This window comes from Podarcis filfolensis, assembly GCF_964270895.1.
Source record: "Podarcis filfolensis genome assembly, chromosome: 13".
NCBI classification, from domain to species: Eukaryota; Metazoa; Chordata; class Lepidosauria; order Squamata; family Lacertidae; genus Podarcis; species Podarcis filfolensis.
In genome coordinates this window covers 25,487,707-25,515,703 of record NC_139615.1, presented here as the reverse complement: position 1 = coordinate 25,515,703, position 27,997 = coordinate 25,487,707, and the positions used below count along the sequence as shown (strand labels likewise).

The 27,997-nt window shown below is 39.9% G+C and overlaps 4 protein-coding genes and 1 pseudogene across 5 annotated transcripts; all 5 read left to right on the top strand.

Moving 5' to 3' along the window:
* Positions 1-352: 352 nt before the first annotated feature.
* Positions 353-4,075, top strand: LOC310748660 (olfactory receptor 10A7-like; annotated as a pseudogene). Its single transcript has 2 exons — positions 353-430; positions 3,108-4,075. The product of its transcript is annotated as an olfactory receptor 10A7-like (transcript).
* Positions 4,076-8,142: 4,067 nt separating this feature from the next.
* Positions 8,143-8,991, top strand: LOC310748659 (olfactory receptor 10A7-like; the record flags this gene model as incomplete). Its single annotated transcript, XM_083584508.1, has 1 exon — positions 8,143-8,991. The coding sequence occupies exon 1, from the start codon at positions 8,158-8,160 to the stop codon at positions 8,989-8,991; it is 834 nt and encodes a 277-aa protein (XP_083440634.1). The 5' UTR covers positions 8,143-8,157.
* Positions 8,992-12,559: 3,568 nt separating this feature from the next.
* LOC310748658 (olfactory receptor 10A6-like) lies at positions 12,560-13,531 on the top strand (the record flags this gene model as incomplete). The annotated part of the gene is made up of 1 exon (XM_083584507.1): positions 12,560-13,531. One exon carries the CDS (start codon positions 12,560-12,562, stop codon positions 13,529-13,531), a length of 972 nt encoding a protein of 323 aa, XP_083440633.1.
* A 3,018-nt stretch (positions 13,532-16,549) lies between these two features.
* LOC310748657 (olfactory receptor 5A1-like) lies at positions 16,550-17,539 on the top strand (the record flags this gene model as incomplete). The annotated part of the gene is made up of 1 exon (XM_083584506.1): positions 16,550-17,539. The coding sequence occupies one exon, from the start codon at positions 16,550-16,552 to the stop codon at positions 17,537-17,539; it is 990 nt and encodes a 329-aa protein (XP_083440632.1).
* A 3,518-nt stretch (positions 17,540-21,057) lies between these two features.
* LOC310748656 (olfactory receptor 6M1-like) lies at positions 21,058-21,891 on the top strand (the record flags this gene model as incomplete). Its single annotated transcript, XM_083584505.1, has 1 exon — positions 21,058-21,891. One exon carries the CDS (start codon positions 21,058-21,060, stop codon positions 21,889-21,891), a length of 834 nt encoding a protein of 277 aa, XP_083440631.1.
* Positions 21,892-27,997: the final 6,106 nt, after the last annotated feature.

Here is a 27,997-nt window from a genome sequence, read left to right as displayed (position 1 = left end):
TGCGGCGACCAGCCGAAGCCCATAGCAAAGTCAGAAAGCAAACCTAGAGGGTGGGTGGGTGGGAAACCGCAGCAGCTGTAAGAGAGAAAAGGGGCGAGCCAGGGCTGCCCCGACCTTAAATGCTCCCTGGTGGTCCCGCCCACAGCGGCAGCCGATTGGCTGACGCTGTGGACGATGAATATTAATGCTAAGGGGAATCCCCGCGACCCGTGGGGCTGGCCCCAGCCCCGCGAGAAGTAGATGGGGGCGTGCGACCGCAACCCCACCCCCTCTTTAGGTCGGGAGTGGCTTTCTCTCTGCATACCCTCCCAAGAAGTAGATACGTGAAGCAGTAGTCAGTGGCATAACCAGCATGGCGATTATGACAGCAGAAGATATCTTAGTTTCTTTCCCTCCATCTCCCGCCCTCTCTCTTACACACGCTCACACTGTAGGTTTGGGGGGGGGGGAGAAAGAGTTCATCAGGCAGACATTCTGCACAAACAAAACACTGCAGAAGCAATTATAAAATCATCCAAAAGTGAAGCATGCCACAGCACAAGGGCTATTTGTTTATGAAACAGAAATGGCTGTGAAGTGAGATGGACTTCCTTTCTTTCTAGGACTCCCTAGAAAAAAAGTTAACAAACCTGGAGAATAATACAAATTACATCCCTAACCCTGTCTGACTGATGATTTCAGAGACATGCACTTATTTGCAGTTTAATATTGAATATATCAAAGTGCAAGCCTGTGAACTTTGATGTGGAACCTGACCTCACCATTGAAACCTGAAGTGGTGTCGTTAACCTATCTTCTTTCTTTCTCTATTTCAATACATCCATTTCGTAATTTGGTATTTGTCCATCTCTGTACACAACACTAACTTCAGAGATACATCTCTCTTCACCGACTACTCTGCATTTAGACATCCTTTTATCTGTGCATTCATGTTGTTTTCTGCTCATGATCACATTGGGGCAGTTATATGTAATACTCAAATCTGCAGTTATATTCAACACTGGTTTGGGCTCAATATAAATGCCTTGTTTCGAATCCATTTATGTCCCATAGCCTTCTGAAAAAATCCTGTAACTTTTCATAGAATGTGTGTTCCAGGGCAGGGTTTATTTATTTTTGTCCCACTTTTGTTGAATTATATTTCAAAAGTGCCCTTCCAGAACATCAATAATACGCTAGCATTGGAGAAGAATGACTAATAAAGAAAAATGATGTGTACAACCCATTGTTAATCCACAAATACCACACTAATATTGAATCAATGCCATGTTGCCAATAAACCTGCAAAAAAAAACAAAAAAAAAAAAAACATCCAAGAGCATGGAGAGGCTCTGTGGAAATTCACCAGCAATGGAACACTTTCTTAAATTTCCATCATGTGACCCTCTCCCTTCTTCCTGTATTTAGTATTCTATAACAATAGGAAAGAACCACTTTAGGCCTAAAAAGAACCCTAATCCTTATTACTACAGCTGTGCACTACATTTGTCTGAAGTCTGCATCCTGACCAAATTGGGCAATAATTTTTTTTTGGGGGGGGGTGTGAATCTGGACTAGGGCTGAATCAGATCAAGACTGCAGCAGTCTTCTCCACAGCTGTTGAGTGGAGGATTCAATTCTGTGGACTTCAGGGTTTTGCTTCTCAAGGTAAATCAGAGGAAGTCTATTGGAAAGCAACACTTGAAAAGACTGAAGGAGGGACGGGAAACGCTACTTCCTTTCCTGAGCAAGAGCAGGGGGTGTTTCATGCTGTGGGTGCTGCTTTGCAAAAGCCTTCCCTGCATCCAGGCCCTGCGATCTCTGCTGGGATAGATGAAGGATATGTTGCATCTCTCGACTGTATGTGTAATTAGGGCTTTCAAACCCTCACTAAGCATTAGCCACACCACAGTTGTCTCCAGGGACATATCTGGGGTTGGGCTGGTGGTCCCTGGTTTGGCCCTTGCTGGGTCAACACATTCTGTGGTCCAGTGTTAGACTGGGGGGGGGGGGCTGTGCACAGCTTTGTTTGCTACTTAAACCTGCAATGAGGACCCAATCGCAAGAACACTCTCACCTCCTGCAGGTTCCAGCAACTGATATTCAGAGCATTGCTGTCTCCAGCTGTGGCGGTGAGGCATAGCCATCATGTCTGGTAGCCTCAATAGCCTTTTCATACTTGAATTTGTCTAATCCTCTTTTCAGCCATCCAAGCTGGTGGTCATCCCTGCCTCCTGTGAGAGCAAGTTATATGCATGATAAAGAGAAATCAGATATGGAACCTGAAATTAAGTGGAACCATCTTTTTCAACAACAACAACAATAATTGTCCTTGTGTCTCCCCTATGTGCTCATATCCCAAAGGAAGTGGTTGAGGGAAAAGGGCTCTACTCCACTTGGAAAAACTTGCTTCTTTAAGTGCATTTCTTCTACCCACATGTAAAAGGCTCATTATCATAAATGTCTGGGGACACTTTCAACTTCATGATGCGGAATACAGTATAAACAATTCTATAGAGATAGTCACCTTATTGTGGATTAATGTAGGCCTTGGCATCAGTAAAACAAAAACAGAACTCTTTCAATGGGTCAGAGAGAGGTAAGAAAATTTCTGTTAGAAGAAATTCTAAATGCTGGGGAAGGGGGAGAGATGAAGCAGGAACATGTATTTCAAAGCTTTTTGCAGATTGATATAAAATAGTTCTTTTTAAAAAGTGGAAAACTTTACTTTGATAAGATAAAGCAAAATAGATCCCATTACAGATAGATCTAAGCAAAATATGAAGCCATCCTTGTGAATCCAAAACCACCCTTGTGAATATGCAGTTATTGTTAGTAAGGAACCTTTATTTCTTTAGCAATGGGACTGCAGTGTGTTTTATGTATTTTTCCCTTCTAAGCAACATTAGTTGTGTGAAGTGTGAATGAGATGTGTGAATAAGACATAATAGTAATAATAGTAATAGTAATAATAATAATAATAATAATAATAATAATGTCCGACTAGGAAATGGCCAAATAAAAAAACCTATTCATTATATAGGCAAGTTACTTAAATGTAAGACTCTTTTAAGTTTACTTTAAAACAGTGAAGCCATTAACTTTACTCTCCATGCTATTTTCTCCAGATGCAGCACACATGGCAAAGAAAGTATGGGAAAATCAAACAACTATTTCTGAATTCATACTCTTGGGATTTGGAGATCAACTTAAACTACAAATTCTTCTCTTCCTGCTCTTCTTATTGTGTTATTTGGTGACCATGGCTGGGAACCTCCTCATTGTTGCGCTGGTTGTGACTGATCGACATCTTCACACCCCCATGTACTTCTTCCTAGGGAACCTCTCCTTCTTGGAATCTTGCAGCAGCTCAACCATCCTGCCTAAAATGTTGTCATGCATGCTGACTGGGGGGAAAAGTATATCTGTCCAAGCCTGCTTCTTGCAGTTTTTTGTCTTTTCTTGCCTGGGTGGTGCTGAATGCTACCTTCTTGCTATGATGTCTTATGACAGGTACTTGACAATTTGTAAGCCACTCCACTATGCTATTCTAATGAATGGCAGAGTGAGCCTCCAGTTATCCGTTGTGTCTTGGGCGAGTGGAGTTTTGGTTAGCACAAGCTTAACCTTATCACTCTCATGGTTATCCTTTTGTGGTCCCAAGGAAATTGATGATTATTTTTGTGATGTTAGCTCTAGCATACGACATATTTCTTGTAGTGACACTCATTTATTTGAACTATCAGGTTTCATATTTACCTGTATTTTCACCCTACCTCCCTTCCTCCTCACCCTAACCTCCTATATTTCCATCATAGCCACAATCCTCAGAATCCCATCCACCACTGGAAGGACAAAGGCCTTCTCCACCTGTTCCTCTCACCTCACAGTGGTTGCCTTGTATTATGGAAGTCTGATGCTTGTCTATATGCTCCCTCGGTCAAAGGATTTAATACACATGAAGAAAGTCTTCTCTCTCTTCTACACAGTCTTCACCCCCATGATCAATCCCCTCATATACAGCCTGAGAAACGTGGAAGTGAAGAAGTCCCTGAAAATGGGCTTCAGGAAGGTTCTATTCTACATTACAGCGTGACACTGACACACACACACATGCACACTTCACGCATATGCTCACTAAATTAAATTATGAGACAATTATGAGAATTATTTCTTGCTCTTTCCCAAATGTTTTACACATAACGTATTCCTTTATCGAATGGATTTTTGCTTAGGAAATGGATATATAATGGCTAGGGATTCTTAGGAGAAAGGATTTAAAATAAAACTGCCAGAATCATAATGCCTTTACACAAATCAAAAGTGTGACTGCATTTGGAATATGATGCATAGTTCTGGTGGCCTCGCCTTGCAAAAGGTATTGTAGAGTTGGAAACGGTTCAGAAAAATGGGCAAGCAAAATGATCAAGGGGCTGGATCAACTCCCCTATTAAGAATGGTTGAAACATTTGGGAGTGTTTAGTTTTGATAAAAGGTAAGAGGTGACATGATAGACATTTATAAAATTATGCATAACATGGAGAAAGTGGATAGATAATTTGTTTTTTACGCCCCCACTCGTAACACTAGAACTCATTGCCTTCCAATAAAGCTGAATGTTGGAAGACTTAGGATAGATAAAATACAGTGCTTCTTTAGTCAACCCCTAGTTAAACTATGGAACTCATTCCTGCAGGAGGCAGCGATGGTTATCAGCTTGGATGGCTATAGAAGAGGACTGAACAAATTCATGGAGGACAAGGCTTTCAATGCTCGATCTCCATGGCAGGAGACATTATGCTTCTGAACACCAGTTGCTGGAAACTGCAGGAGGGGCGAGAGCTGTTGTACTTGGGTCTGCTTGTGGGTTTCCCACAGGCATCTGATTAGATGGGCTAGATGGACCGCTGGCATGATCTCACAGGCTTTTCCTATGAGATAGTCATGTTTCCAACTTTGAGGTTTTGAAGAGGAAAGGTTTGTTTGTGTGTGTGTGTGTGTGTGTTCTGTAATAAAAGGTGTCTGTCTAAGTCCTGGTGTTTTCTGTATGTATTCTGTTTTTTCTAGCAACTCTAAGAAGCAGTATCAACTTTCATTAGTTTCTCACTTTTAATTCCACATTCGCTTTTCTCTTAACTCTATATAGGTGGGCAGGCCAATGAACTGAAGCCTTTCTTTATCGTGAGATTCAACAGCAAAGGTTCAACAACACTCAGCTCCAAGCTCCAGATTAAAAACAATTAGTCTTGTGAAACGATGGTTATTTTGCTATCGTCTAATGGCCCTTTCCAAATGTTATGATGACTACATGCAATGGTTAATCACCCATTATCATTTATTCCATCACATGCATTCAGCATAATTTCTGGAACAACCTACATTCATTAGATTTAGGCTCCATAAGTGTGACAAGTGCCCAGCTGTGCAAATGGACCAATGCACAAACACATTATACTTGTTGGGCTTTTGCTCAGAAGCTACATTGAATGCAGTGGGTGCAAAAGCCCCCCCCCCCCGCCCCATATGTCAATTTTAACATGTGTGGCAGAAACATGTCACCAAGCTCCTTTCTTTTGACAGGGCATTTTAAAGCTGCAGAACAAGTATTTTAATAGTATTGTCTACTGTGCTATAAGATATTTTTGTCCACGCTCAGAAGGAAAATGAAATGTACTTTTAATCCAATATATAGTATACCAAATTATCAACATTAACCTTGGGTATTTAAGTGGATTTCATTGAAAAGAGTAAAGATATATAAGTATAATTAATAAATGGGCAGAATTAATTGAAATACACAGAAACAAGAACTGAATTATAACCACCCCTTTCAAACTTGTCTTTGTGACATCATCATCATCATCATCATTATTTATACCCCACCCATCTGGCTGGGTTTCCCCAGCCACTCTGGGCGGTTTACAGCATATATATAACATAGTATAAAACATCAAACATTAAAAACTTCCTGATACAGGGCTGCCCTCGTATGTCTTTTGAAAGTTATGTAGTTATTTCCTTGACATCTGAAGGGGAAGGGTGCCACCAGCAGTGGAGCAAGCCGATCGGGCACCTGGGGCAGCATGCGTGCCCAGGGGCGGAGCCAGCCACCCACAGGGTGGGGCGAGCTGGGGCAGGATGCTCTGTGGGGCCTCTGAGGAGTCTACCTGCCTCCTCCCACTCAGCCACTGTACAGCTGGTGGGGGGGAGGCACTGAGTGGACCGTCTGGGGCAGCACGGAGCCTGCTGGCACCCAAGCCATCACGTCACTCCCAGGAGAGACACGTGGCTTGGGCACACTGCTGGCCTCGCAGTGAGTGCCGCCCGGCATTTTGTCACCCCTCTCAGTGGTGACACCCAGGGCGGCCCGCCTCCACTGCATCCCTTTCTCCACCCCTGGGTGCCACTAACGAGAATCATGGAGGTTTCTGTTGTCGAGGGAACATGGGTTTACTCTTCTCTGAAACTCTTGATTCCTTTTTTTTCCTTTGCTTTATCCATGCATTGATATCACTTGTTATCAGAACTGCCAAGGGACTTTTTCTACCTTGCTGGGTAAATTATAAATAATAATTCTATAGAGATCATCTCATAATGGACTGATGAATTTGCAAGCAACAAGGCAGGACTATTTGAAAGAAGCAGCAGGGTAAGAAGGTTTCTAATAGAGGGCTAGAGACAGGACATAGAGTAAGTTATTCCAAAATTTTGTGCAATCCCAGAATGCAATAGCTGTTTTCTAGGACGGTCATCATGCCATATACCTGTAAGATCTTATAGCTAAGTAAGTCAGAGGAATCAACTGAAAAGTTGATATTAAGTGGATTTTCTTCTTGCTATGAATGCTTTTTGCCTTAGTTATCTGTAACAAAAAAGGGGGAGATTACATGAACATAGTATATGTAAATAGATTAATAAATTACTTTGCAATGTGCATTGTTTAGAAAGACACTGATGTGTAATTCCCAGTGTTCTGATAGGCGCCTCATCACTTTGCTTTTTTCTAAAGTGTTTGTTGATTTTGTGTAAGTTTTTGTGGCTAGATGCCACCTGCATGCAATAAAGCTGATATTCTAACCATGTTAACTCTAAAGTATATGGGCCTTAGTCTCAGGTAAGTGGGTGTGGATTGTGGCCTTAATTTTCTTTCTACTTTCCATTAAAAACCAATAGAATGCATAATTAATTATCATTGTTTTCAACCACTTTTGTTACCTTTAGACTTTATCTTGGCTCCTCGGTTAAAGTCTAAGACTGCATTCATTTAGAGCCCATCACCCCCTCAAAACACAGAAACTGGAAACTGCTTGTCAAGGGTGCTGGGAATTGTAGCTGTGTTCCGAGGATTCCTTTGAGTGTTTGTGCTTCAAAAATATCATATTTTTTCACCACATGCAATAAACATAATTTAAAATGCAGTAAGCAACTATAGCAGTTGGCCTGTCATTTCTTAGGAAATGGTACAACAGCGACTTAAAGTCAGAAATAATAAGAACAAATTCATGATGTATATTAAAGTATCTAGTCCAATAAGTCTCTCCAGATGTTTCCATGGGTCTGCGTGTACTTTAAATATATGCAGTGTATGCAGCCCTCGCACTATCTCCATGTTGCAAACAAGAAATTAACACAATTGATAAGTCAAAACACAAATTTGTCATACTCATTATGCAGAAAAGTAGAGATTAACTCAAAGCCAGTTGGAGAACAGCCAAACATTTTCTACTCAACCCTAAGAAAGGTGGCTGCATATGAAAGGCTAGCTGGGAGGGATGCTGTGGTGGCCTGAAATAAGCTATGTGGTGACAGGCATTTTAAAGGCATTCATCCTGGCCTTCCCTATTGGTCAAGTTTCCAGAGCGTCAGGAGGCTAGCTCCATGTGTTCCCATCTTCCTTTGCCCAAAATGAGGCAAGGAAATGCAAAACCACTTCCACTAAAAGGATGAGTGAACAGTGTTGTGGAGAGTTTCCTCTGGTTTAAAATGTTGATTTGCAAGACAACACACCAACTTGCAGTTGTAAGTGGTGCATTCTGTTTTCTCCAGATGCAGCCCGTGGCAAGCAGAGAGGGACAAAATCAAACAACTGTTTCTGAATTCATACTCTTGGGATTTGGAGATCTCCTCAACCTGCAGGTTGTTCTCTTCATGCTCTTCTTAACAATCTACTTGGCCACCATGGCTGGGAATCTCCTCATTGTTTTTTTGGTTATGGCTGCCCAACATCTCCACACTCCCATGTACTTCTTCCTAGGGAACCTCTCCTTTCTTGAATCCTGCTACAGCTCAACAATTCTGCCCAAGATGTTGACTGTACTTCTGACCGGTGAAAGAACTATATCTATAAAAGCCTGCTTCACACAATTTTTTATATTTTCTTGCTTGGGAGGTTCTGAATGCTACCTCTTGTCTGTGATGTCTTATGACAGGTACTTAGCAGTGTGCAGACCATTACATTATGCCACTCTCATGAACAGTAGGCTGTGCCTGCAGTTGGCAGCTGGATCTTGGGTAAGTGGACTCGTGGTTGGCACAGGCATAACTGTTAGGGTATCACAGTTATCCTTCTGTGGCCCCAACATCATTGATCATTACTTCTGTGATGTCATACCAGACATAAAACAGATTTCTTGCAGTGACACATACTTAGTAGAATTGTCTGCCTTCATATTTGTTTGCATTTTCACCCTGCCACCCTTTGTTCTCACAATGGCCTCCTATGCTTACATCATTGCTACAATCCTCAAAATCCCATCTACCACTGGAAGACAAAAGGCCTTCTCCACCTGCTCATCTCACCTCACGGTGGTGGCCCTCTTTTATGGAACGCTGATGCTAGTTTATATGCTCCCAGGATCAAGGAAACTCAGATACACGAAGAAAATATTTTCTCTCTTCTATACTGTCCTAACTCCCATGGTCAATCCCTTGATATACAGCTTGAGAAACAAAGAGGTGAAGGAGGCATTACAAAGAGTTATTAGGAAGTTCACAGCCTATTCAACTTTTTAGAACACCATGTTTTAAGTTGTAATGGAACTGGAGAATCAATTACGGTGTGAATAAATTGTATCCGTTGGATAGATGTTTCCACTTTTTCATATTTGATATCCCTGCAATTGATTTCTGCAACATGCAGGCACATTTATTTCCTGCTTGTCTTCCCCCAACTGCAATCATCTATTAAAATTTATGACTAAAATGAAAACCTTATTTGCTCTTTTATTGATGGATTTATTTATGGGGAAGTGGCCCAAGGGTTAATATTTCTCTTCATTATCTTCATAGTTTAATATAGACAGAGTGCTCCAGGGTGAGATAGTCTCTTCACTGCAGGTCAAAGGTGATTTTGTAGTTCAAAAACGGGCATCTTGAACTGTTCTTAGAATCATTTGGTATCCTGTGTGGCTGCATACAATTAGTTGTATATGTTCCCACATTTCACGCCACCTAAGAGGTGGGCCACAGCATCCACTTGGAGCCAGAGGTTACTTAAGTAGGTGCATGCTCCCCTCTTTAAAAAAAGGATTCTAGCTCACGTATCAAACAAAACTGATAAATAAGACACCAGGCTAGCTTTGATGCCAAAAGTAACACCAGATCCATGAGGACAGAATCCTCAGTTTCACTCTAAATTCCACATTAGCTGTTCTCTTAACTCAATATAGATGGGCAGACCAATGAACTGAAGCCTTTCTTCATAGTTAGATGCATTATTTAAATTAAGCAAGCATCCAAAGGGCCCTGTCTCAAACCACTGAAAACTACCGAAGGAGATCACATCAGCTGAGAATAATTATATAATGGAAACGGGGGGGGGGGGGGATAAAATATTCCATTTTTTCCTAAACAGCTCTTTATAGTTTTTCTTTTCTTTTTCTTTTCTTTTGTTTACAGCTGTTGAGTCCCCGTCCCCATTTGTTTCTACAGTGTTTTAGAGTATCACATATATTACACATGTATCTCTGCGTCAGATAATGCAAAATTTCCTTCTGAAAATATTATCCTCTGTAGACTGATATACCTATTAACAGAATAGTCAAGGGATATTCTTTTTCTGTGTGGTTGATAAATAACCACCCAATGGAGACATCCAACATATTGTGACACTACATAGACATCACAGCTACCAAAGCAAAACTCTGCAGAATAGTGTGGGAAGACAGAAGGGGGAAGGAATGTTAAGGACTATATCAGAATCAATTTATATACAGTATTATTGGGCTCATATACTGCGGTGATATGAGAGATAATGACTGCAGTCCTGGAAGTAAGTTACACTGAATCAATGAAGATTAATTTCGAGCAAGATCAACCAAGTCATGAATGTTTCTATAGAGAACAGAAGAATACAATGCAGCCTTGAGTTACAGAATAAATCCTTCTGTCATGATATAAATTCAACATTAAGGTAAAAAAAAAAAGTTTCATATGTGGGTACTTCTCTTACACTTTCCCTGACTAACTATCTCAGTAGGAGAACCTCAAGCCTGGAGGCTAAATGCAGCCTTCCAGAGATTTCCACCTAGCCCTTAGCCTTGCTTCAAGCCATACCATTTCTCGCTAGGCTGTACATAGCTTAGAGTAAAACCAGTTGTACAAAGAAAAAAGACACATCTGCTATCCTTCCTACTTTTGCCATTTGTATGTGACACGTGGAGAAAATGTGACCAGGCTGAAAGAGGTTCCCCTTCCTTGTTCTATAAGAATTTGCTTGATGTCTTTTTAAAGCAGCCTAAGTAAGTGGCCATCAGCATACATTGTAGCAGCATATTCCATGAATTAATAATTTGTTTTCTGCAGTGGAGCTTTTTTTTTGGTCTGCCATGAATGTACTGCTAATCAGTTTAATTAGATGACCCTGAATTTTAATGTTATATACATATAGATGAAAGAATCAAACTATTTTCTCTCCGCATTAGTTTTGCATGTGTTCAGTCATGCATCCATTCCATCCTGTTTCCATATCAATGTGCAGTTGTCAACTGCATAAAATTTCACATTTTAAAGTATTTCCCATAAAAAATGCATTTCTGAACACACTGTATCCTAAAAGACATATTTTGTACATATTTTAATTTTAGATTGTATGCATTTTGAGCCAAGATCACAAAATTCAGAGAATTGTGAAAACTGACAAATAACTGAGTTCTAAACTGTTCATTAGTCCAAAAAGTGCCAATCAGCTTGGTTCACTTAAAAACATGGAATTAAAAAATATCCTTAAACAAATTAGAGATAAAGTGGTGAAATATTCTGTCTTTTTATTTCTCTGTACCATTCACAGTTTTTCTATACCTCCACACTAATCCCAATTAGATAACTAAACCAGAACTTTGCAGTTTTCCTTACAATGACTGTATCATAGATTTATACATTATTATTCTAGCTGTTGTAGCTGTTGTGGTGTTACACACCACAATATAGTGATTTCTGAGTTCAGGTCCTTATTTAGTCAACCTGGTTTCACTTATGCAGAGGGAGGGATCAGCAGGCTTGTAAAAGTCTGAAGATTCGCAGAAATACAAAACAACACTGTAGGAAGGGAGTGGAGACCCTGAATGAGAAGACCTTAAACAGACCAAAAAGCAAAACCCCCAAGGATGGTTAGTAGTCCAGAAATAGGACACCATGGGGGAGCGAGATGGAAATGAAATAACTTGGAGGAGTGCAGCATTCCAACCAACCATCCAACTATATATGAAAACAGCACTGCAGCATTTTGTTTCATAGTCACTTTGATTTCTAATATTTCCCCAAACTGAACGGACCATTCACAACACTGATTTGATGGTGTATTCCGGGCTTCTTGGACTGGAAGCCTACAAAGGGAAATTTGTTGGCAGAATTGCACATGCAATATCCATTGCTTTCTGTGTCTCTAGCAGCAGCAGGGATATAGCTGGATAAATAAGTCTACATTTGGTCTCTGTCAGTTTTACATGTGCTCTCCTATATTAATAGCCACATGAAAATTGCATTTAATATGTATTTTCAAATGTGTTTTCTCTATAAATACATATTTAAAATAGATGTTGACAAACTTTTCAAATGAGTTGAACATTCAGGAAGTATGAAACCAAGTGGATTACTAAACCCCAGCAAATAAATTAGTCTGGCTGTGTGGATCTGCTTAGTTTTTTTTAATCAGAATTCACAAAAGTTGCATTTGTCAAGCATCCCCAGGCAGCAGTTCCCTGTGCTCTTGAAGAGATAATCTATTTGATGATAAAGACTGATGTAATGAAAACAAAGAGCCTGGTTCACTTCTATATTCATACGTCCCACTGTAAGATCCCTGCTAATATCAGCAAAGTTGGATTTTCTCGCATCTGTAGTGAGGTTTCACGGGACATGTCGCAGGCAGCAGATAGCAGAAGACAATCAATCAATCAAAACTTTAGTTTGCGAAATACTGAAAGTTCACAGTGACTTGTCATTAACATGTTACTACTGAGTAAAGAAAAGGTCTTGATGTTCAACCTTTGGAGAGATAATAGCTTCAGAGTTTAAGGATATGAGAATGAGTCTGGTATAATGAAATAATGTTAAATATTTTGTGTTCGATTTTCTCCAGATGATGCCATTGGCAAAAAGAGAGAAGCAAAATCAAACAACTATTGCTGAGTTCATACTCTTAGGATTTGGAGACCTTAATAAATTGGAATTTCTTCTTTTCTTACTCTTCCTAGTGATCTACTTGGTGACCATGGCTGGGAATCTCCTCATTGTTTTGTTGGTTGTGACTGATCGACATCTTCACACCCCCATGTATTTCTTTCTAGGGAACCTCTCTTTCTTGGAATGTTGCTACAGCTCAGCAATCCTGCCTAGAATATTATCAAGTCTCTTGACTGGGGAAAAAAGTATATCCATAAAAGCCTGCTTTGTGCAGTTTTATATATTTGCTTGCCTCGGAGGTGCTGAATGCTACTTCCTGTCTGTAATGTCTTACGATAGGTACCTAGCTGTATGTAAACCATTGCACTATGCCAGTCTCATGAATGGTAGATTATGTCTACAGCTGGTAGCCGTGTCTTGGGCAAGTGGAGTTTTGGTGAGCACAAGTACAACCCTTTCAGTGTCTTCATTGTCCTTCTGTGGCCCTAATGAAATTGATCATTACCTCTGTGATTTGTCCCCAGTCATCAAAGAAATTTCATGCAGCGACACATATGTTGTAGAAATGACCGCATTCATCTTTGCCTGTGCCTTCACACTGCCTCCATTTCTACTCACATTAACATCTTACATTTTCATCATCGTCACAATCCTACGAATCCCTTCCGCTACTGGGAGGCAAAAGGCCTTCTCCACTTGCTCATCCCACCTCACTGTGGTGGCTCTCTTTTATGGAACGCTGATGCTTGTCTATATGCTCCCACGGTCCAGGGATCTCAGATATGTGAAGAAAATCTTCTCTCTTTTCTATACAGTCCTGACCCCCATGGTCAATCCCCTCATATACAGCCTGAGAAATAAGGAAGTGAAGGAAGCCATGTGGAAAGGTTTTAGAAAGTTCACCAGCTTCATGACAGATCCAGTCTTTTAACGATCAGAATAAATGAAAATAGTTGTCAAATGAATGTGCTTCATTTTGAACAGCGGTAAACTGAATGTGTAAGCCATCATTTTGTTCTACTTAAAAATCCACCTCAGATTTGATACAGTGTGTGTATTTAAAATGCTTGTATGTGTACTTGGAGACCTTTGGGTAACAAGAAATTAACAAGTCAAATAAATAAAGGAAGGAAGGAAGGAAGGAAGGAAGGAAGGAAGGAAGATAAAGGAACACCAACTTTGCTTTAATTGTACAATTTTAAATTGCTGTTATGTGATTGAAATGTGCCCACAAAATAGGGACAGTGGAAGTAATCTTCCCCACGTGTAGCACTCATGGGACCACTATGTATGCAGGAATTCTAGTAATGCTTAGGAATGCTTAGCTTTAATAATGTGTCCTAAAACTATTCTTTACACAATGGGAGTAATTTAAGAAAGGAATCATAACTTGAACATTAAAAAAATCAGAATTTCTCCTCTGAACAACATAAGATATTACTGGTAAATACCATGGTGATTTTTTAAAAGTGCATAAAATTAACACTGAAAAACTTTTGCAAGAATTGAACGTTGTAAACCTTTTGTGGAATAAGCATTATTTTTTCGGAAAATGAAGTTGTAATGCTATTCTTAAAAAAACCACAGGCGAAGGCCTGGCCAGGGCAGTCATCCTTTTATATTCCTGCTGGGATTGACAAGGCATCTGACCCTCACCTGAATGCCATAACTCTCCTGACAGGTGATTTGTTCTGCACCCACAGTGTGGAAATAAAGGATGAGATTGCCCACCAGATACCAGGCACGCTACTATTCAAAGGAGGCCCCAGTGTTTTTCTTACAATCCCCTTCTCAATGAAGTAATCAATTTTAATCTAGAATTTAAATTCTGAAAACTTTCTTATTTGTTAATTCCAGCAAGTTGCGCTGTGCCCCACTGCTTCAAATTGAGCCCCACTGGCTAGCCCTGAGTCTCATAGTTGCTGGGCTTGAGTTGCCCTGCCCTTGCATGAAGTCTTGGGTTTGCAATTTTGGGAGAGGGGAGACTGTGGCACTGGGGAGAGGGCAGGCTGGTGAGGCCCCCTAGATTTAGAGGCCCGAGCTGACCTGCCCTCGCATGAAGTCTTGGGTTTGCAATTTTGGGAGAGGGAGGACTGCGCGCTGGGGAGCGGGTAGGCTGGTGAGGCCCCCTAGATTTAGAGGCCCTAGGCTTCAGCCTACTTAGCCTATACATAAATCCAGCACTACATCCATGTTCTATCCCTGGCATGTCCACTTAAAAGAATTTCAGGAAGTGTTTATGTGAAATTAAGAAAATAAATTGCCCCAACATGCACCATTTTGCATTTGTTTACAATGAACATCCTAAACAATTGGAATTCACTTTAGAATCTATATAAAATGTTTCTTCAGTTCTAAAATTGAGACTGATTCAGCAAAAAAATAAAAATAAAAATATTTTGGGTGTACAGGCAACTCCCAATTTTGTGTGGGGATTGTTTTCCAGGTAATTGTGTGCTTGTGTGTAATTGCATGCAATTGAAACATCCTGCTCTATGCCACCCTTGTTCCACATCTACTCTGGCAACCTAAAACGGGTTGTCTGTACTGGACTCCATAATGCCCCTACAAGAAGGTATTGTCTAACTCAGATAGATGCTGGAGTTGTAATGCTGGAAATACCTCATTGAGGCTTATGACCTAGGAAAACAAGATTTGAATCCCCACGCAGTCATAAAGCTCATTGGGTGACCTTGGGCCAATCCCTGTCTCTCAGCGTAACCTATTTCACAGGGTTTTTGTGGGTACTAAATGTGGAGTTGGGAAATGATGTATGCCACTTCATGTTCCTTGGAGAAAAAATTAATAATAATAATTCCTTTGTGATTGTTGTCCATATCAGTTTTGTATTGGTGAAATCATCAGTATTTGTGGATGTTCATGAATTTTTAAATTATATTCCTGTAGTAACCTTAGTACCTCAGGCTTCTACTCTGAACCCAGAAGGATAAATACTCACCCTCTATTATGCAATGGTCTGAAGAACTGAACACCCTTACTATATTTGAATGTACTTTGTTTAAACACCAACTTTGTTTGGATTCCTGTTGAGACATTTGGATGTCATGCATCAATCTGTATGTGTAAATTAAAATGGATGACTTGATGCTTCTTGTATTGTTAATGTAAGTTGACACCCCCCCTTATTACTTGTATTTTTTTTTCTTTTGCTGTGCTTTTGCTGCTTTTCTTTCTTTAATAAATTTGCAACAGAAAAGCCATTTAACAACAGGTGTAATATTTTTCTATCTCTATAATTAGCAGTGATCATTACAGTGCTTCTGCTAATTACACTGTAGAAGTATTGTAAAGGGAGTTTCTTCATTCTGCTTGTTGTAGATCGGAATGGGCTCATTTATTTAAGTAGTTCGTTTCCAACATTAGAGCATATTGCAGCACATCCAGAGACAGTGTCAGCTTTAAGTTGCTTGGTTTCAATGGGAACTGCAGGCAGCAGATTGAGTAGATTAAGGGTGATTTAAAAGAGAACATCCTACATGAAAACCAAGCTGCATGTCAACCACTAATTTTCCAGAAAACTGCAGTACAGGGATTTTGACAGCATAGCAGCTTTTATTAAACACTTGTAATTAAGGTAAAGTGCTTCTCTTTTCTCTTTTTAGTGAACTGGTTCTTTTTTTAGGGACTGGGTCCCACATGGTATGAGGGCACTGAAAGGTTGACCATAAAGCACACAGGAAAGGCCCACTGTCCCTGGTTAAGGGGACAGATATGGGCACTAGGACTGTGTTTAAAAACAAAATGAAACAAAAGCATTGTTAGACAGAGACATATCCTACTGTGAGGCAAATCTCTCTCTGCACTTCCTGCAGCACTTGAAGGAGACTGATGAAATTGAGCTTCCATTGTCTTAGCTTTGTTGACTAAATTGTTGCTCCTCCTCAAAGAGATCTGATGGTTTATTTCATCCTCCCACAGAAAGAAACCTATGGGAAGAGCAGGATGGAGAAATCAAACAACTGTCACAGAATTTATCCTGCTAGGATTTGAGGATCTCCCTAAACTGCAAGGTCTTTTTTTCCTGGTATTTCTGATTATTTACTTGGTGACCGTGTGTGGGAACCTTCTCATCACCGTGCTCATTGTGACTAACCGACGCCTTCACACTCCAATGTACTTCTTCTTGGGGAATCTCTCTTGCTTGGAGATCTGCTATAGTTCAGCTGTTCTCCCAAGAATGCTGACTAGTTTCTTGACCGGCTTGAAAGAGATTTCATTTGCAGGCTGTTTTGTGCAGTATTATGTATTTGCTTGCCTAGCAGGAACTGAATGTTATCTCCTTTCTGCAATGTCTTATGACAGGTACTTAGCCATTTGTAAACCACTGCGTTATGCAGTCCTCATGAATGGCCAGTTGTGCTTCCAGCTCTCAGCTGGGTCTTGGGTATGTGGGTTTTTGGTCAGCACCATTACAACCATTTCAATGTCACGGTTGTTCTTCTGTGGCCCCAATGAAATAGATCATTATATATGTGACTTAAAACCCATGCTAAAGCTCTCCTGCAGTGACACCTATTGGATGGAGCTCACAAATTTTGTTTTTGCCTGCACATTCACTTTGCCTCCTTTCCTGCTCACCATGACCTCATACATTTATATCATAGCCACGATCCTAAGAATCTCATCCACTACTGGAAGGAAAAAGGCATTTTCCACCTGCTCCTCTCACCTGTCGGTGGTCAGCCTGTTCTATGGAACACTCATAATGGTCTATATGCTCCCAAGAGTCAGCATCCTAAGGCATCTTGACAAAGTGTTTTCTCTCTTTTACACTGTCCTCACTCCAATGGTCAACCCCCTCATATACAGCCTAAGGAACAAAGATGTAAATGAAGCTTTGGGGAAAATCCTTGGAAGATGCCCACCTTGCCCAATGCCTTTGAGAATCCAGTTTGGAAAACTGCAACAATTTAGTTGATAAATTAGATGTGACTGTGATGATCTCTCATATTTAATGTTTTGCTTTTGTTTCTTGGGATAAAATGTTCTGCTGTGAGATTTGGAAAGTATGTATCAATGGGATCTGTACATGTTCCTATGAGACTAATGAGGTGCATTAGAATTGTGAGGGGGACCACCCATCGGTACGGGGCCAGTTCTGATCTATATAGGAACATTTGCAGCTGGTTGTTATACCTGGTTATTTAATGTAAAAAACCACACATATCAAGCAGGACCAAAGAATTCAGCCCAACATTTCCCCCCGGGAATATGGGTGCGAAGGAAGCCTTTTTGTGTGGAGGCGAATACAGTACATTTTGAAGCTTAACTTGTTAATATAATACATTTTGCCAGTGAATGATACCATTTTGTCTTTACATTAAAAAAAATGTTTTCCTGTTATTGGTGGAAAGTTAATAAAGAAAAGGCGAATTCCAGACCTTTTTCTATATCACTGATTGCTTGCTTTCTCCACTTCCTTGGTCCATTTAATTACTTATGAAGATTGCTTATCCCAGTGGCATGAAACCAGAGGTTTATACAGAAATGAGACAGCGCCTGTGAAATTGGCTTGTCTGCCATCTATTAAACTTCCAGAAGCTGGGGAACAATTTCATTTTATCTCCTAAAAGCATGTTAAGTGCAAATATTAATTCTGGGGGATAGCTGTCAAATGTAGTTTATTTACTTATAATTATGCATATTTATTTATTAGCCATTTGTTATTTATAATTATTTGTTATAATTGTTATTTGTTATTTGTTATTTATAATTATGCATATTTATTTATTTAGCCCTTCATCTGAAGATCACAGGTGGTTCATGGTATAAAAAATAAAAAAGGAGAAGACAAAACAAAGGACAAAAACAGCAACAAACTAATAACCCCCCCTCCCAAAAACACATTTAAAAGGACATAGAATGTTAATCAGACAAAGCCAAATGCTTGGTTAAAGAGAAACATTTTTGCCTGGCTCCTGAAGATATGTAATGAAGGTTGCAGGCAAACATCCCTGAAGAGAGCATAACACAAAAGAGAAGCCACTGCAGAAAAGACCTATTCTGTGCTGCCACCCTCTGGACCTCCTGTGCAGTAGGCACATGAAAATAGGTGTCAGGTGATGGTCTCAGGGTCCAAGTTTGTTCATACAAGGAGAGGTGGTCCTTAAGGTATTGTAGTCCCAAGCCATTTAAGGTTTTATAGGTCTAAACCAGCACTTTGAATTGGGCCTGGAAACTAATTGGCAACCAGTGCAGTTGGGTCAAGATTGGTGTACTATGCTCAAACTGTCTTGCCCTGTTACAGATAGGTAGCCGTGTTGGTCTGCCATCCTAAGGATCCTAAGGATCTGGCAACTTCTGTTTCAGTGTATCTGAAGAAGTGTGCATGCACACGAAAGCTCATACCAAGAACTAACTTAGTTGGTCTTTAAGGTGCTACTGGAAGGAAAAAAAATTTTTTTTGTTTTGTCTTGCCCTGGTGAGCTACCTGGCTACTAAATTCTGCACCAGATGAAGTTTCCAAACCATCTTCAGAAGCAGCCCTATGTATAATGCATTGCAGTAACCTAACCTAATTGGTTACCAGAGCATAGGCAATAGAAGTTAGGCTATCCCTGTACAGATAGGGGTGCAGCTGGGCCACCAGCCAAAGCTGATGGAAGGCATTCTGCGCCACCAAGGCCACCTGAGCCTCAAGCGACATAGATCCAGGAGTAGCACTAGATCCAGGAGTAGCTCTAAGCTGTGTATCTGCTTGTCCATTTGTGAGAGGAAGATGCCTATTTCTCGGATTCTTTTTTAAAATGTATCTTAGAATTGCTGAGACCTAGAACAAAGAGTTTTCTTCGCTCATAATGTACAAATAATGTTAAAGGATTGCATCTAATCTTAGTCATACGTAGGCCCATTGAAATTAACAGACATGACAACTGGTCCATCCATTTCAGTAGGACTACTATGAGTAGAATTTAATGACAAACTTACGTTTCCAATTAATTCATATAGTTTTATACTGTTTTAGTAATATTTCATTAATATGTATAAATTTGATTAATGTATTTATATTAACTAAAATATAACCCCCAGATGTTTCTGCTATTCCCTAACTATCCATAACCAAATTGGACTTTAATAGTCCATTCTGACTCTCAGTTTTTACTGGCAAAATATCTGGTTTTGCTAAATTAACTGTAAACCAGACACCTTTCCATATCTGCAAATAAACTTATTTTATGAATCACTGAACAAGTATGAATCCCTTGAATTCCAGAATCCCATCTGATTGTTTCAGGAAACAGCTCCATAGAAGTACAATGTCTTTCTGTAGTCACAACTCAGTGGATTAATCAAAAGAATAATAATTTTGAAAAGATAAAGTTGGCATTCTCTTTGGAATTGAATCAACTTTTTGCCTAGGGTGAAATTGCCTGATTACTCTCTCTGGGATGAAACCGGCTTAGATGTTTGAGTTTTGAAACATAAAAAGATAAAGTCACTGAAGTCATGTTCTGTTTCATCAGGTGGAGATGTTTCTGAGCCATGAACTGACAGAACACAGAACTTTGCTTTTAATTTCAGAAGGGTAAAATGCTTCTAAGGAAATTTTCATTCCCAGATTCTTGTAGGAAGGATGAAAATCAGTTAAATGTCTTGGTTTGTAAACTATTAAATGAGGGTGGGAAAGTCAAAGCTAAAGTTTAATGCACTACTCTTAATTCTTTCACTTCAGTTAAAATAATGTGTAGGCAGTAAAATTGCTCAGTATCTAATTATTAGGTTCATGAGCATTTACCTTCTTCCTAAAAGAACATACTGTAACATACTATTTTCAAACTTCTTTATTTAGTTGCTGCCACAATTCTTAAATAGTGCTAGAAGTTTATGCTTGATTCTTCATGCTTAAATAGAATCTTAGATACAATTGGAAAGGCATATAACATAGAATTCCAAGGACCCAAGTAAGAGGTGGAAGGGAATCCGGTGCAAACAAAGTAGCAACAAAATAAGTAGATAAGTAACATAATATTAAATTTCTCTTTAGTTTATGCTTACATGTTAAACATTGGAATGTTCATAGTGTCCAATTTTATTGTGAATATTGATGTGTATGAAAAGGATGGCTGTAAACTAATTGAAAAGCCAATAAAGATGTCTATAAAAAATAATAATGAATGGGGCAAATGTGCCCTTAAGGACCAGGTGCTCAGCCTGGGAGTTATTTTGGACTCATAGCTGTCCAGGAAGGCGCAGGTCAGTTCTGTGAGAGAGCTGGTAAGATGTGGGACTTTCTATTTTTAAAGTATTAATTCATCAATTGCCTTTGTTTCATGACATTTTGATCCTTTCTTATTTGCAGTTTGCACCTAAATGCATCCAGAAAATTACAGCACATTTGATGAGTTTGTTCTTCTGGGCATCCCAGTTCCCAATCACTTAGTGATAATCTTCTTCTATCTGCTTTTACTGACATTTGCATTGTCATTGTTGGGGAACATGACCATTACGGTTCTGGTTTTAGTTGATTCTCGTCTTCATAGGCCAATGTACTTCTTCCTCTTAAACTTGTCCATCCTGGAGATAGCATTTACATTATCCATCACCCCAGTCACACTTTCTAACCTCCTCTCAAAAACAAAAACAATATCATTTTATGGCTGCATAACTCAGTGCTTCCTCTATTTCTTCCTCGGAGTGGCAGAGTTTGTGCTCCTGGCTGTCATGTCCTTTGATCGCTATGTAGCAATATGCGATCCACTGCGCTATGCTTCAATCATGAGCTTCAGGCTCTGCTCATGGCTTGTTGTTTTTTGTTGGTTGGCAGGATTCATTTTTGTGATTTGGCCTGTTTCTGCTATATCAAAACTATCATTCTGTGGCTCTAACATCATCAATCATTTCTTTTGTGATATTGAACCACTCCTTGCTCTCTCTTGCTCCAGTACACACCATATTGAGTTTCTAGATTTCATAATTGCTATAATTGTACTTCTGGGATCTTTGGTATTAACAACAGTGTCCTACATTTCTATCATCACTGCGGTGCTGAGAATCCCATCAGCTACTGGGAAGAAGAAGGCCTTTTCCACTTGTGGTGCCCACATCACTGTAGCTTCCATCTACTATGGAAGTGCCATATTCATGTATCTGAGGCAATCAAAGGGATCATCCCTGGATCTCAAGAAAGTGGTGAGCATCTTAACAGCAGTGATAACCCCTGTCCTCAACCCTTTTATCTACACCCTGAGAAATGAAAAGGTGAAAGAGGCCCTGAGAGACTTAATCAAAGGAAGGTTGCATTCAAATGTACACATGAAAATAAATAAATGATGGAAGGAATATATGTTTCCCATATCTTTTTTCAAGATGTGGCTGAAACAATCTCATGAATCCATAACATGGGGTGGGCAGGGCAGAGTGGTGGTGCTACTGTTCTGGCAGTGCAGTGGCAATGATTTCTCCAGGATGGGGATGGAGTTGTGTGGTGGAGAAATTAGGGGAACTTCAGCTTTGCAGTGACATCCTATAGGTATGTCACCAATCTAGAGTTGCCCAGCCTTTGCCCCTGCCTCACCTAATCCCAATACCATGTTGACATCAAAAAGGTGTAACTTTACTTCTCACTCACTGGTGATGAGATTAAAGAAAGTTCACATGAAACATTGGCAAAGACTATAGGACTCCACTGCACTTCTTTTTTTATTTTCCAAAATGAAGCTTTATAACAACTTTAGAAAATAATAAAGCAGTCATAGAGTGATTCAGAAATGGAGAGAAATGAAGACTGGCAAATGGGAAACTGAACGAACATGAAATTTCTTCCCTAACCCATACTGGATGATAGATGATGATGGTGATGATTCCATTAGATTCCCCCATCTTTTCTCAAATTCTACACAGCTTGATATTTTGCAAATTTTCAGTTGGTCTTAATACATGATTTCCTCATTTTTTAAATGTGGTTTTATTTAACAAGACTTGTATACTCCTTGGTCAAAAACCAACCACCTCAAGCCCATTTACATAAAATGCTATCTGGAGCACCAAAAGGTCTAAAATGGCAGGAAACATTTTGGGTTGTATCCAAACTTAGTAATGCTTACAACAGATCCACTAAATTTAATGATATTTAAGTTAATCATTATTTATGTGGGTCTGTTCTAAGCACAGCTACATCTGGACCTAACACTTTACAAATATAGACCAATGGAGTAATCCTATAGCAATATTTGAAGAACTAGACAAGAAATACATAGATAAATAAGTTCCCATAAATATCAAGCATAATATACAATATTGATTCTTTTTCTTTCTTTCTTAGTAATGGGATTGAAACCTGGACTGCCCCACACCCTGGATATCTGGGTCCCAATAATATTTGTCCGCCTTACACACAAACTTTGGCCCTGTAGATATAAAATATGAGAATGGGTGTATGTATTGGGGGCGTATAACTCTAGGACTTCATTAATTATGCCTTTGAGCAATCTGCTATTAGTCCCTTTAATTAGATCATGTTTCCAATTGGGGAGTTGGTGTAGATGTTTATTAAAGACTGAGAATTGGAATTACAGTTTCTTTACAATTAAAATAAACATTGGAGAACTGTTACAGCAATATATGTTTTCATAAAGTAAAAGGACAATATTTAGTTATTTGGAAAAAGTTTACACATGAAACAAATGTTTGTAAGATTAGCTGCGCCTTCTAATTACAGGACGAATCCTCATCATACTGAGTAATTGGCAAACCTCCATTTAATTGTGAACTCTCCCAGTTGTATTCCATTCTTCAAATTCAGCTGTTTATTATGAGTCCAATGTGGCCTGTTGAAGTTTGTGCCTTGGGGCTTTATTTGACAAGGTCTCTCTGAGGTTATGGGCCTTGTGTGTTTGTGGCAACATAAAGTTGTTACCTTTTGACTTAATTAATCCTTAATTGCTCTCTTCTTATTTAATTGGCTGATTAGGACATAGGTTGTGCCTCCTGCACAAAGGTAGTAGATTTCTTCTTAGTTTTACATAGAACAGAATTGTTTGTTTTTTTTCATTTAAACATATTAAACTGCTATGAATAAATGTATTCTGAATGAAACTGGAAGAAACGATAAAATTATTTTCCAGGTCATCTATCCGTCCATCCATCCATCCATAAGAAAGAAGTTGATTTTATCAGTGGTTTAATCATAAATTTGAAGCACAGAATCTTGACATAACAGTCCCCCATCCACATCCCCAAGGGGAAATTAAAATGCAGGCAACTATGATGATCCACATGCTTGTGGTGTGTGTGTGTGTGTGTGTGTCTGTGTCTATCCTATGGAGCAGGTGTACATCACACATTGTGTCCAGCTTGTTAGGGTCAGCTAACAGACACATAACAGTGATCTGGAAAATGATTGTGTGGCTTTGTACGTTGGACTTTGGCTACAGAAAAACCTGGATTCCTATCCTCAATTGGCCATAAAGTTCACTGGCCTGACTTTGTCACTGTCTAGATGTAGCCTGTCACAGAGGGTTATTATGAGAAATCCCAGTATGTTGACAGCTTTTGTGGTCAAGGTGCTTTGGATGTCCTGTGTGATGGGCCCCAAGAGTTGAAGGCCTCATAGGAATCCCTAGGAGTCTCCACAGTATCATTGGACTTCTGGGAAATGTGGGGCTGCCTGGTCTAGAAAAGGTGGTCCAATTCACAACAGTAGCCCTACTCGAATCAAGAATTCCATATTCACCCTCCCTTGGGGTTAGGTCTTTTGTCGGTAACATGTTTGGCGACTGGTTGTCAGGGATGGATATTTTTTTTTTACTCTCACCTGATCGGCCTTGGGAGCTGAAGATTTTGTAAAATAGGTTTATTAATTGGTTGCCTTTGACACTTATGCAGCTTCACTGGTCACTGTTAGAATTTTGCTTTACAGTCCCTGAGGTGGAGTAACTCGGACATAGGTTTGTACATGCATGTACTTGTCCCAGTGACAAGTTTACGTGGTTGAGCTAATAATTAGTTCTGCCCCTTGAGCTGCCATTTTGCACTTAGCTCCTGAAGGTAACCTGAAGGTTGCTTAGCTCTTATATAGTACACATGTTGCCATCTGACAGGCCGGGAGGGCTCATTTTGAATGGTTCATATTAAATTGTAGGCAGTGCTATTTTTCTAGTAAAAGAAGTGCCAGAATTCACCATGAACACCTCCTTCATTCTCTGAGAATGGCAATGACACCCACCTGAGAGGTGCCAGAACTGAGTCCCAGTGAGTTCTGGCTAATGAAAGCCAGTCTGTTGCTTTCTAACACATATTTAATGTAAAGAACAGATACCTGCAGGCCCTTTAAAACAGTGACGAACTTTGGCCACAAGATTGAGTTTGACAGGTAGGTTAGTGTGGGGAGTTGAATGAGCTTTTATGGGATGGGGGTTGAAGGGGATGGAGGATTAAAGGAAGGGGGGTTGAAGGAGCTGGAGAGGTTGAGGGCATGGAAAGAACAGTGAGGGGGTGGGGGAGCTGAAGGAGGTGCAAGAGGTGGGGATTGATGGAACTGCAAGGGTACTGGAGAGTTGACAGAGTTGTGAGGAGATAGTGGTTGAAGGTAAAAAAAAAAGTAAAGGTAAAGGACCCCATGGCGGTTAAGTCCAGTCAAAGGCAACTATGGGGTGCAGCACTCATCTCGCTTTCAGGGCGAAGGAGCCGGTGTTTGTCCACAGACAGCTTTACAGGTCATGTGGTCAGCATGACTAAACCGCTTCTGGCACAACAGAACATTATGATGGAAACCAGAGGGCACGGAAACACTGTTCACCTTCCTGCTGCAGCAGTATCTATTTATCTACTTGCACTGGCATGCTTTTGAACAGCTAGGTTGGCAGAAGCTGGGACAGAGCAATGGGAGCTCAATCCGTTGCAGGGATTTGAACTGCCAACCTTCTGATTGGCAAGCCCAAGCGGCTCAGTGTTTTAGACCACAGCGCCACCTGATCAGTGAGGGGATGGTGTATTTTGGCAAGGTGTAAAGAAAGGGTTTTTGATGATGGTGGGGGCTGACCAGGTTGGCAAGCAATGCGAGCAAGGGTGGTAGGCCCCAGTAGTGTCTATATCAATGAACAGAACAAACGACTGTTTGATCCTACATGAATAAATATTAAGTAATATCTGCTGTAAACAATACTAATAATACTTAGTTGTTTAACAATTATGGTGAATAGTTGTAAGCAACTAAAAGAACAGGATGGAGCCTCTAGTGTCCATTGTAGCCATTTGAAGATTTGAATGTGGCAGATGATTAATGATTTTTTTCAACCCATCAAAGGAATATATATGTATGATTTTTCTTGGAGATCCTAAACAATTAATCAGTTATCTCTCTAGAGGGCCAATCTCAACAGATGCAAGAAAGGTTGAAAAGTGACTATGGGAAAGGATATGGTGGTGATTCTTCCAAACAGCCTGCTTTCTCTGATAAATAAAAGGTAGAAATCCTCACACTAGGGTGTATTTTAAATAACCATACCCTTCTAGATTTTTAGTAATAGGTTTCCTGACCACTTTTGCCTTGGTGTTGTACCACAGATATCATTGATTTTTGAATAGTGAGGAACAGATGTAGCACAGAAAGCTTTGTGCATTTATAAAGGTGTTATTTTGTAGACAACATGGGGTATTAATTTTGGATTGTAGATGACATAGGATATTCTACTGCAATGACTTCAGTTGTGTAGCACAGATTTTTAAGAAAATGTCTGTAAAGGCAGATTATTTTAGTGTCCCACCCAACTATCTATTTAGAATGAAAAATACACCATTTGTTTCATTCTTCTTATGTCACTAATCCCAAAATAATTAAGTCAAGTAGAAGAAGAAGAAGAAGAGTTTGGATTTGATATCCCGCCTTTCACTCCCTTTAAGGAGTCTCAAAGCGGCTAACATTCTCCTTTACCTTCCTCCCCCACAACAAACACTCTGTGAGGTGAGTGGGGCTGAGAGACTTCAAAGAAGTGTGACTGGCCCAAGGTCGCCCAGCAGCTGCATGTGGAGGAGCAGAGACGCGAACCCGGTTCCCCAGATTACGAGACTACCACTGCTAACCACTACACCACACTGGCTATTAAATATTAAGAAACACAAGTATCTTAATATTTGTGTTTCTCCCACAGCTCATCTTGGAACATCCACTAGGAACATCCACTAGCATACTAGTGGGAAATGGTAACGCAGGAGTACTGCAGGAGACTGTATGGCTTGGACATAGGCTAATGCTGTAGTCTGATACCCTCTTACCTGTGAGCACAGATAAACATAGGATTTCAGTGTTAGTTAGTCCCTCAAGCCTTGATATAAATTATATGGATTATGTATTTCTGAGATTGAATGCACATCTACATAGTTCCTGGAAATAGCCAGCATTTCTGACACTAGAATGCATAGTGGTTTCTGCTTCGGAACACATTTGACTGAACTGTGAGCATTTTGTCTTTCACTCCTCTGCCTAATCACTCTTGGTGGATTTACACTGTGGTAAGTATTTTCTAATCATCATGATGTCAGGTAGTGAAATAATTAATATTGGTTTTTTATGTATTTATTTATTATTATTTATCAAAATTCTATACTGCCCTTCATCTGAGGTTCACAGGGTGATTTACAATATAAGAACACAAAATATATACCATAGCATCAAACAAAAAATATCCCCCATTTAAAATGCCATAGATTATTTAAATAGCCAGGTGAGTCTTCCTGGGAGAGTTATGGACATGAGACACATGACACATGCTGGTTTAAATGTATGTATTGTTGTGAACTTGGAGGGTTAGCCTGCATGGTGCCTGAGTCCCTTCTAATTTCTGGGGTCCTGGGACCTGCAAGTGTTAAAAATCCAATGGAGAATTGCACGGTTGAATCAGCCAGGCAATATTCTTGTTGAGTTAATGGCCACAAGTATGGTCATTACTATAACAAACGAAGTGGCTTTGTGCTAGAAAGTACCTTGCTGGTAGTGAGGAAAAACAAAGACCAGGGCAGTTGAGTATGTATGAGCTGGACTAGAAGCAGACAAAAGCCAGAGAGTGAGAGCCATGTTTGTTTCCTGTTTGATCAAAAGGCTGTGAATATGGGAGAAGCATGACCTTTTGGGGTGCTTAGGCTCAGGTTTTATATATGTGTAAACCATATATATAAGGAGAGCTTACACAGAATATTGCCTTTGCCAAAGCCCATGGACATAGGGGGAAAGAGCTAAAAGGAGCAAAATAAAACAGAAACAAAACAAAAAAAAGCAAAGTGATGTGAAACTTTGTGGGAGACCTGATCTGACTTTATTGGCATCAGACTTCAATTTGAAGAGGAGTAAAGTGCCCTCAAACACCTAACTTTGCTTCATTTTTCAGCCCCCTCCCAAGTGCTGCTGCAGGCACAATGTTTACTGTCATTATTCACTATCAAC